This window comes from Aristolochia californica, unplaced genomic scaffold (genome assembly GCF_029961685.1).
Source record: "Aristolochia californica isolate CCGP_79_NKW_82.1479 unplaced genomic scaffold, dmAriCali1.0.hap1 SCAF_5, whole genome shotgun sequence".
NCBI lineage: Eukaryota > Viridiplantae > Streptophyta > Magnoliopsida > Piperales > Aristolochiaceae > Aristolochia > Aristolochia californica.
In genome coordinates, this window is record NW_027182214.1 from 1,002,068 (window position 1) to 1,014,521 (window position 12,454).

The window sequence follows — 12,454 nt, forward strand, 5'->3', positions numbered from 1 at the left end:
CTAATTTTAATTATATTAGGTATTACTATAATGATATTAGATAAGATGGGCAATTGTTCATAATCTTTTTAAAAAATATAAATTGGAAGTCAGCTGAATTTAATCTACAATGTTTTGTTTATGAACTGAATGCTTTAAAGGTGGCAGACTTTGTCAATAGTGAAATATAGTGTTTTTTACAAGGTGTTGCCTGTAGTATCACTTTATCTAAAACTTTAAAAAATGGCCCATTGGGCCGAAACAGAATGCAGCCTACAATGGGCCCGACTTAAAAAGTGGGTCTTCAAGCTATGAAAAACCAGTGGGACCGTTTTATCAACGGCTGTGATCATCTTTAAAATCTCAAACTAAAAGCCACGTGCACGGCCACAAGTGGACAGAGTCACACGATTCCGTGCAGCTCTAGAATCATTTATTTTCCTAAACCTGTAGTAAGCTGGATTCGTGCTTGTTTGATTTGATTGTATGGTTGGTTTTTGTTTGCCTTCCCGATCTCTGTCTCTCGTATCCAAAACAGAGAACGGGAGAAGAAAGGGTAAAAAGGGTGCCTTGATTCCGACAAAAAATCTTTTGAGGTGCTCGTTTTGTTGGAGCGAAGATGAACGACGCCGATGTGTCGAAGCAGATCCAACAGATGGTCAGGTTCATCCGCCAGGAAGCGGAGGAGAAAGCTAGTGAGATCTCTGTTTCAGCTGAAGAGGTGATTGTTTGCTCTTCGTTCTTGGGTTTCTGTTTATTTTATAAATTTGGGTCGTTGCGTTTTTTTGTTGATGAACCGGTGTGATGCAGATCATGGTTGTTTTTCATTTCTGTTGTTATTGTATATAGGTAATTTTGTTTAATCCTAAAAACGGGGAAGTTTGCGTTTTCCTTTGTTTTTGCCTAATTGTTTGGGTTACTGACTCGAACCCACATTTTATGGGTTCTGTCCTCCGGTTATGGTCTTGTTACTGGTACGATTTCCTTTTTGGAGCAGCTAAGCTTATATTGCTGAAGTGTATTTCCTTGTTCGTGTTCAAGGTTGGGATCCTTTACGACGAACTTATCTAATCATTTTGTGTCTTCTGTGATGTACTCATTTAGTATTGGACTGGTTCAATTTTTCTTAATTGACGTAAATAAACTAAGTGTTTAGAAGAAACACTTTGAAAATGTCTTTGCTTCCCGCTGAATTTCCACTCTTGGTTTATTCGAATCTCCGTTCAGTTAGAGTTCATTATTTTTGACGGAGGTTGGTGGACCAAACTCTTACTAAAGTTGATATTCAGTGGATATACGCTTGTTAGTATTGAATTTATTATCAAAGGACTCGACTGAGCCTACAGCCCTGTAATATGGTCTAGCTCTGATAGTTGTGATGAAAGAACCTGGTTTCCCTCATCTTGAACTATTTGGTAATTTCTGGTGAGTAATGACCTTGAAATTCATAGTATGGTTGAGTGCCAACTTTTTGGAGTCCTCAAACCTGACCACATTCAATAGATTGTACACGTGTATCGCTACATGGCTCATGTATGTGGTTGTGCATGAGGTGCCTGAGAAGTACAGTGTCTTCAATAAGTGGGTTTATCCATTCAATCCAAGACAGACTTGCTAAATCTTTCCACAAAAGGGTTCAGTTTCCAAATTTTTTTCTGAGATTACTGAGGTTCTTTGTTGCAGAATAACAGATCATTTGGGTCTGGAAATGAAACAGAATTAATAAGTTTTATTTTAGTCCCCAGTTTCCTTGTGATTGTGTACATACATCAAAGTCAAATTTGCTTTTTGAAATTCTTTTCTCAAAGGCAAGTCTTAGTTTCATGTTGAAGTTCATTTGAAAACATGATGATCTTATGTTTAAGGAAAAAAGATGTGTAAGGGTAAGGATGTGAATGTCATGTGACTGTTTATCCATATTTCTGAACCACTTTGCTTTCTCTGCAGGAATTCAACATTGAAAAATTGCAACTAGTTGAGGCTGAAAAGCGAAAGATCCGCCAAGAGTATGAACGGAAGGAAAAGCAGGTGGAAGTTCGCAAAAAGATGTTAGTGATTGTTCTCCTATTGTTGACATATTTTTTCCACCACTATAATGACAAAAGCAGTAGTTGGAATCTTGAAATCCAGTAAGAGAATCAAATTTGAGAATATTTTACAGAAAATCATAGCATAGTATCTATATTAGGGCTTTGCACAGTATTTTTTAGAGAACGTCCTTTTAGATTCGGTAAAACGTTCTTTTGATTAATTTGACTATGGTTACTTGACCATTTTACTGCAATCTTTTATGTATGTTGCTTCCTTTTGGATATGTATTTCTCAAACATTCTATTATTCAATTTTCAAGGAGGTTTGGTGGGGACCCCAGTATACCCTTCAGGCCCTAGTATGGTTGAAATTACTTTTAGAAATTATTTTATTTTATTTTATTTTTAATTTATCTTTCTTGATTTTATAGATTTGATCAGATAGTGATCTTATCTATTTTGAATTTTAAATTTTAAAATTTCTCATTCCCAACTCTTCTCTCTTTCTCTCTACTTTCTTCCTTCTCTTTCTAATTCCGGCAATTAACCGACATTTGCATATGTCTATTAAAATTTGCTCCTTGTCCCGCATTAAGGTTGACTGTCAACACTTTCTGTAAGATGCATATGAAAGTAGTTTTATTGCCTCTGAAGGCTGGCAGATCGAATTGAGCGGTTGTAAGACTCTCAATAAATGATAGTCCCACATACATGATGAGGCAAATGCTGAAGAGCTCACCAATGAGAGTTCTGTGAATAACAGCTCTCTATGGGGTAGGAAAAAAATGATTCTATTTTTAGAGTATGAACTACATGGATACATTTATCAATCCGTCAGATCGTTCTTGGATTATGTGCTTGAATCTTTAAATTCTTTGGTCTACAATTTCTTTCAAGTATTAATCCATCTGATTTGGTTTTGCAATATGAGAAATGAAAAAAAAAAATTGACTTAACTTGCTTTGCAGTGAGTATTCAATGCAGCTCAATGCATCCCGTCTTAAAGTTTTGCAAGCCCAAGATGATCTTGTGAATTCAATGAGGGAAGCTGCTGCAAAGGAACTTCTACATGTCTCAAAAGACTCAAAAGCATATGCAAAGCTTCTAAAGGATTTAATTGTTCAGGTAATGTTGTCTTGTGATGCTTTTAGTGGTAATGATAGATGTGGTCCTCCAAGCCAGACACCCACTAAGAATGTTATTGCTTAGAAATGACATTGTTGAAAATCTTTATCTGGGAATTGCTATTGTGGAGTTCTGCCTGTTCTGAATGTGATAATTCTACCTTATAAACATAAGTAATATGGTGGAAAGAGAATTCTTACCTAAAGGAAGCAAAATCCCATTGCACCCTACTTAGTGGAATTCTTTTTTTTTTCTTCCCTCCAATGGAGGATTTACATGCTATCTGCTATGGGGAAAACTCATTCCAAACATATCATTCGTATTTAACAGACTACCGATGTTGCAAAGCTGGTGGCCTGAGTACTTTATTTAGGAACAGCTTACAAGTATGAAATAAGTCTATCTTCTCAGTTCACAAAGATCTTGAATGTCAAAAGAGCCAGAAATTATTACTAGTACGAAGCTACTCAACAGCTCTATAAAATGTACTGGTTCCCAAGATAGCCATGGAGCCACCATCTTTGTGCACATTCAGGATACTGTAACAGCTGGACCCATCTCCCTAAAACATCATCCATGAGTTTGACTCCACCAAGTTTTACCCAACTCTTTTTATTGTTTTATTCTGCAAAAACTACGGAACTGAACTTCCAAGGCACATTGCTCTATGTGCTTCATTTTCAAAGTGATGATTAAAATTGGTACGATCTTTCACCATGGATTTGGTGAAATACACCCTATTTAGATAGTTCACCATGTGATGCAACGTCCTAGTAATTGTAGTCTTGAATGGGAATACAAGGATCTTCATCTCAAACAATAGGTTATTTATTCTAGTTGCACATAGTCATTAGGTAATTATCCATTTTCCATAACAACCAAGTCTTTTCAACTATATTACTTGAATTAAACAAGTCTGTTCAATTAGCAAGTTCATAGGTTCTGCCTACATCCAGTTCAAACATATGCATTTGCAGCTTTTTGTAGTCTTAAAGTTCTTTCATTCATGAAGACTGGTTTAGGAATTCAAGCCCATGATATTTGGCACAATAGAAAATTCAAGTTGCATACATGTATGCATTCAGTGCCCTTTAGATTTTTTCATGAATTGATACATTGGTGTTAGTGAAAATAGTCTCATATAGATAAGTGTTATGAAAAGTTGTTAGTTATAAGGATGAGCAACAGACTTCCTAAATAGCTAGTCATTTTGGGTTGGAACAAAGACTCACTTTTAACATGGTATAAGGGCCAGATGTTTACATGGACTTAGGCCCAAGTTTATGCTCTATTGAGTTTGTACCCTTTATATGTGTCCACGTCTCAGCCCGTGTCCATATATGTAAGCCTAGATGTGAAAATGAGTGTTAGTGGGAATAATCCCATGAAAATAAATGTTAAGAAAAAATGTTCGTTTGTAAGATTGAGCAATAAGTCTCTTAAATGGCTATTCATTTTGGGATAGAATTGAGCCCAATCTTAACGTAGTATCAGAGCAGGTCATTTGCTTGGACCTGAGCCCAGTTTGTGCTCCGTTGAGTTGTACCTATTTGTTTTTTCCACATATCAGACCCATCATCCATATGTGTTAGTCTGGATGTGAGGGGGAGTATTAGTGGGTTGTGAAAAGTGATTGGTTTATAAGGTTGAGAAATTAGCATCTTAAGCTGCTAGTTATTTTGGGATGGAACCGGGCTCAATCTTAACAAGCGGTTTGTTATGTCTTTCAAGTTTCTAGTAATTTTATTAAATATCTAGAAAATTAGATCAAAGTAAAAAATATTAGGTTGAAGACATGCATTTCAAATAAAAACAGTTTTCGTATACACAAGATGCAGATGACTTTAAACAAATCAATCCAAAAGAGCAAAAAAAGCTGCCTTTCATCTGGTATGAAATAGACACCCAAAGAAACTGATGATTCCAGCAACTCTGGAAGCCAAGACCTAAAGATGAGAGTCATTTTTGTGTTGCTTATAAATGCATTATGGAACTGTGTGTATACTTGTATAACCATGCGGTCTAATGTCTATCATGTTTGGATATCTGTGGATGATAACTAGAAGTAATAAGTAATGAGGACATGCACTCAACAACTGAAGATTAAAACCTGTATAACAATAAAGTTTTGAGATACCCTCGTTTGTAATATGCTCTTTTGAGCTTTTGTCTTTATAAAAATCAGCATCAGTTAAAAAAAAAATAAAGTTTTGAGATAAATTTACACAACTGTAATCATAGAGAACCTGCAAGTGCTGAAGTATATCGTTGTTTGGAATAATGATGAAAGATTAATTTATGGAGGATTTGTGCGTGTAGACTTAACGTTCAATAACTAGTTCAATCTTGAATACCTTCATTTCCTGATAAAGGTCTCTTATGGTTTTTTCCCCAGAGCCTGCTTCGTTTGAAAGAACCCTCAGTACTATTACGATGCAGAAAGGCTGATCTTGGTCTCATTGAGTCCATTTTGGAGGCAGCAAAGAATGAATATGCGGCAAAGGCAAAAGTTCATGCCCCACAAGTTACAATTGATACTCATACTTATCTTCCTCCTGCTCCAAGCCGTCAGGATGCTCATGGACTTTATTGGTAATTTCTAAGCTTAAGGAATTTTTATGGTGACTTTTAACTTTACATTGTTAAGTTCTTCGAAAATGGTATATTTCTGTCCTGAGAGATTTGTTAATCTTTAGAGTAGTCTTACCACATATTCATTAATCTTAGACTAGTCTTCAATGTTTTGTTTTCTGATTTCTTGAAACAAGTTAATCTTTATACATCTTCATTCAAAAAAAAAAAAAAAAACAAATTTGTCACTTTGATACATGTCAAACAAGTAAGATAACTGACATGATCGTGATTCTAACCATTAGAACTGGAACTTCAAGACTGCCTCTCCAGTGAAAGTTGCATTAGTGTTTTTTTTTTATAAAGATGTTTTAATAAAACAGGAGAAATTATAAAACTTTGGGGGAGTATTTCCCTTACAACCAGCGATTGTAGGGTAGCTCCCTGCCTGGCAAGTACATCAACCGCCGATAAAGTTGCATTAGTGTTGAACATGGATTTGTTCCTTTCATCTTTGTGTTCCTCAAAAATAGGATCTCAAAGTAGAAATAACAAGTTAATGAGGTGATGCATATCAGCATGTACTGGGTGGTACTTCTAGATTTTAACTTTCATATCAAATTTTTTATGGCTCCCAACTCTGAAAATAATTTTTTTGCTTTGTTTTGCTTTTACTAATAAATTATGGGACTTCTTACAACATAAAAAGAAGATATATGAAACATTAATTTCTGCGATGGGATCAGACCAGATTCAAGGAAACATACCTGACAAGAAATGTGCAGGCGTCTGTTCATTAAACTGTAATCTACTTACTGTACCAAGCCGGCTATCAGGGCTCTGAGTCGTGAGAAAGGCTTTTTTTGCCTGCTGTCAGCTACCTGGCAGTCTGCTTCCTTTATCCGGTTTTCTGTCTTTTAGTAATTGGAAACACCTTGCAATTCCCTTTATTTTCTTTAGGATATTGAAAAGCAAGGGATCTTGTTGTAATCAAGAATTCCTCATAGCAACTTACAAAGTAAAAGAAATTTGACAGCTTAAAATGGTGATCATTTTGGTCTTTTCCATCTCTGGAGTTTACTTTTAATTTCATTAGTAATGTATTTTCAATTTCAACCGGCTCTCGAGTTGCATTTCCACAACTGACAATCGTACCCTTTAACCATTTACAATGATTAAAGCTCCGGAGGAGTCGTGCTTGCTTCACAAGATGGGAAGATTGTTTGTGAAAACACCCTTGATGCAAGACTGGATGTTGTTTTCCGACAGAAGCTGCCCGAGGTACAAACTGCGTACACCTATTTCTAATTAGAGCTTCCCTTAATATTACCACAAATCAATTTACTGACACTGTTGATGATTTTTTGTTGTTGTGCAGATCCGAAAGAGCCTATTTGGGAAGCCAGGCTCATGATTGCTTGTGCGCTTTATGCTCCGTCTTCTGTAATAATAAATGATTAACTATTTTTCCCACATAGTTGATCAGATGTCTGCTGAAACTCTGATACCACCTTGCCATTTTTAGCAGTGAGATAGGCTTTATTATCTAAGGATGTAACTTTCTCTTGTATCAGCTTGTGCACATGTGGAGAGTGTTGGTGGTCCCCTTTCTCGATTTTTTTGCACTTCCAGCCAATGATGATTGGATTCAGAAAGCTTGCTGATTTAAATACTGATGAAAAATACTCAGTTGAACTTTCCTACTTGGGATGGATCATCATTACCTGTAATTAGGAACCTTAAGTTGACATTGGTTAACTGGGGTTTGGCAGTTTTACCTGGTTAATATGTTTTTGCAGTATGAACTGAATGAAGGGCATTGCCCTACCTGAAAGATTCAAATAACAGGTGAAATACTAAGTCTTGCTCCTTTTAAATTATGATGAAACTCCATTGTTAAAGAGTTAATAGCAGGTCCTAAGGAGGTCAGAGAAAGAACTTTCCTACTTGGGATGGATCATCATTACCTGTAATTAGGAACAAAGTTGACATTGGTTAACAGGGGTTTGGCAGTTTTACCTGGTTAATATGTTTTTGCAGTATGAACTGACTGAAGGGCATTGCCCTACCTGAAAGATTCAAATAACAGGTCAAAAACAAAGTCTTGCTCCTTTTAAATTTTGATGAAACTCGATTGTTTACAGAGTTAATAGCAGGGCCTAAGGAGGTCAGAGAAATAACTGACAAGAAAATTGTATGACAAGGGTTACACTATCAATGTTCACTCCCATAAACTCAACCTCAATTCAATTTAGATTGTGTTGAGTAGTAGGAATGACAAGGGTTTTCTGCACTGACTACAAACAGTTGTGATAATCTCATATTTAGTTCAGATAATGTGTAATTGAGTGAAGGTCTTGTAACTACATCTCTTCTATTCAGTGGAAAGCTATTCATCAACATCTTTCGAAGAAAATGATGGAAAATCATGTTTTATTAACATATAGGTTGATACTAATCAAATTTTGATGTGGGTCACATGATAGTATTACGGATCAGGTCTCAATATTTTTCATCATCAAGGTTTAATCTTCAACTTTACTTATTCTCATTAAGATTGAATTCGTTTTCATCCCAAAATAATTACTCACTTAAATACCCATTGTTTATCCTTCTAAATCAAAAACTTTTCTTAACACTATCCTTCACGTCTTTGATATCATGTTAAGATTGAGTCCAATTTCGTCCCAAAATTAATCAGTCGCTCAACCTTATACACTCATAATTTCAAATAAACGTTTTCATAACGTTTAATTGAAATTATAGTAAACAGCTTTGCCCTTTTCTTTGTATAACTTTTTCCAACCTTTTAATGCAGGAAGTAGAAGAAGAAATGTTGCTCATATATAAACGAAGAGAGAACAGTACTCTGCTAATACCCTTCAAGGATTCCGATTCTTAAGCAGCCCGCCCTTCTCTCTTCCCGACCTCCTCCTCTGCCCCCACCAGTCACCACTTCAGTGCTGCCCCGGGAAGTCGGCTACCTGCAACAGAGTTTCATCCATCTTCTCCGTCACTGACACAGGTAATTCTCTCTCCGCCATGTATTTTCCCCATCATCTTTCCTTCCAATTTCTGGGTTTTTCTGCCTACGCTTGCCTTTCTTTGCAATCATTAGCTCTATCGTATTTTCTTTCATGAATGTATCTGACCTTTATGCGTGCGTTAGCCTCTCACCATAAGCTTAGACAACAAAAACTCGGTTTTCTTACTTCTCCTGCTACTATCAATGTTTATAGATTCTCTCTTGTTTCTTGATGAGTGCAGATTGGAGGAACTGGTACTACTTGATAAATTAGACGTCAGGTTCCAACCTGTTATAAAGATTCATTGACTTACAAATCCTGTTGGGTTTTGAAATCCGAAATCACTACCTTTTAATTTTAGTTAATCCCAGGTGGAGCTTCTAGTTAATCGGAGTCCCCATCCAATGTTTTACTACAAGCATGATGGTTGTCTTTGTTATTTTATGATATTTCGATATCTAGATTACGAAAACAATTAGAACTTAGAAGATGTATTTCGATATCTACCACATATTTTCAAAATTTTATAGAAATTAGAAGTGATTGTTCATTGAATAGTTGGAAATGATAAATATATTCTTAACTCGTTCCTATTTATTTCAGGTAACCCAACGCCCCCTTCTATCATTCTGTCGCTCCTATCTCACAGCAATAGGACCAGCCTTATATTGCAGAATGCTCCTCAAGGTTCCCAAATTTCCACTCTACAAACTCCTCTCTGGCCGAACCTTTTCCCACTCCCTCTCCACCACTACTGATGACCGCACCCAAAAAATTGAACGGATCGCTGATGAGCTCCTCGACTTTAATAAGCTCGAACTTCATGACTATAATGTCCTCCTGAGACTCAAATTGGGAGTAAATAGGTATGGTCCTGTGGCTTCTGGTGTAGGTTCACCTGGTGGGTCCTCAACCTCAACGTCTACTGGTGCTGCACCAGCTGCGGAGAAGACGGCTTTTGATATAAAGCTAGAAAAATTTGATGCTGCTGCAAAGATTAAAATTATTAAGGAGGTGAGGACATTTACAGATTTGGGGCTAAAGGAGGCGAAGGATTTGGTGGAGAAGGCTCCGATTGTATTGAAGAAGGGGGTTACAAAAGAGGAAGCAAATCCCATATTGGAGAAGCTCAAAGAGTTGGGAGCAACTGTTGTATTAGAATAAACTTAATCCATATTTTATTTAGTTGTTATTTTGCTTTTGTTTCTTGTACCAGGGAATTGATAAATTCAGATGTCCCTGCACATGATCTTCCTTTTCTTCTGTTTTGTGCTTTTATGGAATTCAGATGACCTTGCACTTCATTTGAGATATTAATAGTTAGTCTGGTCTCCATATGTTTTTGGTTTCTATGTCTCCATTCTTTTTAATTATAGAAGGTGAGTCAAAGAATAGAATCTACTTGGCTCAGAATTGGATCAACTGCTGTATTAGGTAAGGTGTTTGGGTGGTACATTTGTACAGGTGATGCAGCTCTTGCAAGGGGCCACGTATTTTATGGAGCCATGTTCTTAGGAGTGCAAAATCTTAAGCGGATGGATTGGCTAACAAGTGATGTGGTTATTTGCTGTTTTCTTTTTCCTGTTTTTCCTTTGTACTGCTTTGTTTATTGCTTTTTTAGACATCCATGCCTATGTTGTCTTTAATTCTTATCTGATTTTTTAAATTAAATATAAAAAATCATTAATCATTGAACTCAGCCTGTTGCTGAACATGGAACAGACTAGATGTGAAACAAATAGTCTGAGTATTTCTGGCTCTGGTTCTCAGTTGTATATTCTTTTCCTTTTCTTTGTCGAATAGGTTATCTACTTATTATAGTCCCTTTTTTTTCCCTTATAGGTGTATTTGAACTATATAAATTTTATGAGGTCACAGAACAAAAAATCACAACAACCAGAAGGTAACAGTATAAATTTTATGAGTTCCGAGAACCAAAAATTCCAACAAACAGAAGGTAACATTAATTGACAAAGCGAATTGGGTTCATTTGCATTCTGTTCAACCGATTATGAGGATTCTCTGGAGTTTGTATGTGAACTTGATTTCCATTATGCTATGTGTCTGCAGAGGTGGGTGGGTGTAGATGATGAATGAGGATGAAAATGAACAAATCAAATCTCTTGAATGAGACAAGAGAAGAGTGGAATATCATGTGTAAGTGTGAAATCTAGATTCTTCCTTGTAATGGTGAAATCTATATTCTTCCTTGTAAGGGTGAAATCTAGATTTCTAAAGAAGAAACACCAAAAGTTTAGACAGTTTTTCCCTACTGATGCTGGGGTCTGAAAGCATGGGAAGCAAACAAGATTAGATACACTCACAGTCTATGCCATTAACAAAGAGTGTTTGTCCTGATCTATGCAGCTCAGGAGCCCACTTAACAAATGAAACACCCCACCTGGGGAGTACAAGCATGCGACCATAGTTCAAAAGGAATTGAAGGGGGCTTACCGAAGGGGTGCAGCACGTGGTTTAATTTGACACAAAGCCTTACCAGCTCTTGACAACAGGGAGGTACTGACTTTCATAGAGGTGCAGCATGGCAACCGTCAGCTTGGGTCCTGAGATGTTTGGTCGAGTCCTATAACAAGTGAACCCCTCTTTTTCTATTGCTGAGATATGCACCTGAGGTGCAGTCTTACACTGGACCTAAGGTGTGTGATGCACTCTCAATGGACTGCTAGAAATATACTGGAGGAAGGTGGAGAAGATGTCAAATGAGCATAGCCCCTATGGCAATTACAACAGGATGAAGGCTATAAAACCTGGTTCTGGTTGGACAGGTCTTCCTCCTCCCTCTCTTCAAGGGTTCGACTGCATAGACAGGGGAACCCAGTTTCGAGTTTCAACTGCGTGGTGCACTTGTGAGTCAGGCTGTGGCTTGGTGGTCTCATGAGGGTTCCTATACAGAGGTTCCTCTAGAGCCTCAGGTACTCAGAGAATAAACCCATTGTGATAGAAAAAAAAAGAACTACCTAGTGCATTTGGAACTGGTTCATTTGCAGACATTTGAATGGCAGATTTCAGTTTGTTCTTACTTATTCTAATAATCCATTTAAAAAGTTATTGAATATAAGCCAAAGGGCCAAGGAGTTTACTTGCTTAAAAAATGGGAGTAGTTTTATATTCTTGTGATCTAGAGGAAGATTTTTGTTTCATTTCTAACTGGCTTCAATGGTGATTTGTCCTGGCACTGCCTCACTCCCCTCCCCACTATTTTTATCTAAGAAGAGGAGAGACATCCAGTCTGGGTCGAAATCCTCTGCTCAATTATAATACCTTATGATGAAATTTTAGTATTCATATTAAAGTGAACTCTTTAAGATTAGAACAAAATCATAATAATGAAAGAGAGTTCCAGCAGGCAGCAGCGCAGGGAGGTGAAGACATGAATCTTATTATTTCTACTGGATATTTCCAACTCGAGCTATACTATGTTCACTCTGTTCTTCCGGATCTTTGCATTTGAAACATCGTTCTTTGATACTTCTAACTATTTTTATTCTGATTTGTCGATAGAGAAGGGCTTTTCATGTTTCCCGAATTGAGATTTATGCAAAACCGCCTATTTGGACAATCAGGCGTTTGATTGCTCTGCAATCTTCTCCTATAATAGTAAATTATCAGCCAAATTATCCATTTGGTGTATCAAAATTCCTGATGGACCTCAAAAATCTTCTCCCCCATTTCACAGTGCATATGCACCTGTGGAGAGAATCC

General features: G+C 36.8%; 2 protein-coding genes across 2 annotated transcripts; both read left to right on the forward strand.

The window, feature by feature from the left end:
• The first annotated feature begins 461 nt into the window (after positions 1–461).
• LOC137965889 (V-type proton ATPase subunit E1-like) lies at positions 462–7,275 on the forward strand. The gene is made up of 6 exons (XM_068812269.1): positions 462–700; positions 1,927–2,027; positions 2,978–3,134; positions 5,530–5,726; positions 6,887–6,986; positions 7,084–7,275. Exons 1-6 carry the CDS (start codon positions 599–601, stop codon positions 7,117–7,119), a joined length of 693 nt encoding a protein of 230 aa, XP_068668370.1. The 5' UTR covers positions 462–598; the 3' UTR covers positions 7,120–7,275.
• A 2,131-nt stretch (positions 7,276–9,406) lies between these two features.
• On the forward strand, positions 9,407–9,895 carry LOC137966269 (uncharacterized). Its single transcript, XM_068812845.1, has one exon. It carries the CDS (start codon positions 9,407–9,409, stop codon positions 9,893–9,895), a length of 489 nt encoding a protein of 162 aa, XP_068668946.1.
• The last annotated feature ends 2,559 nt before the right edge of the window (positions 9,896–12,454 follow it).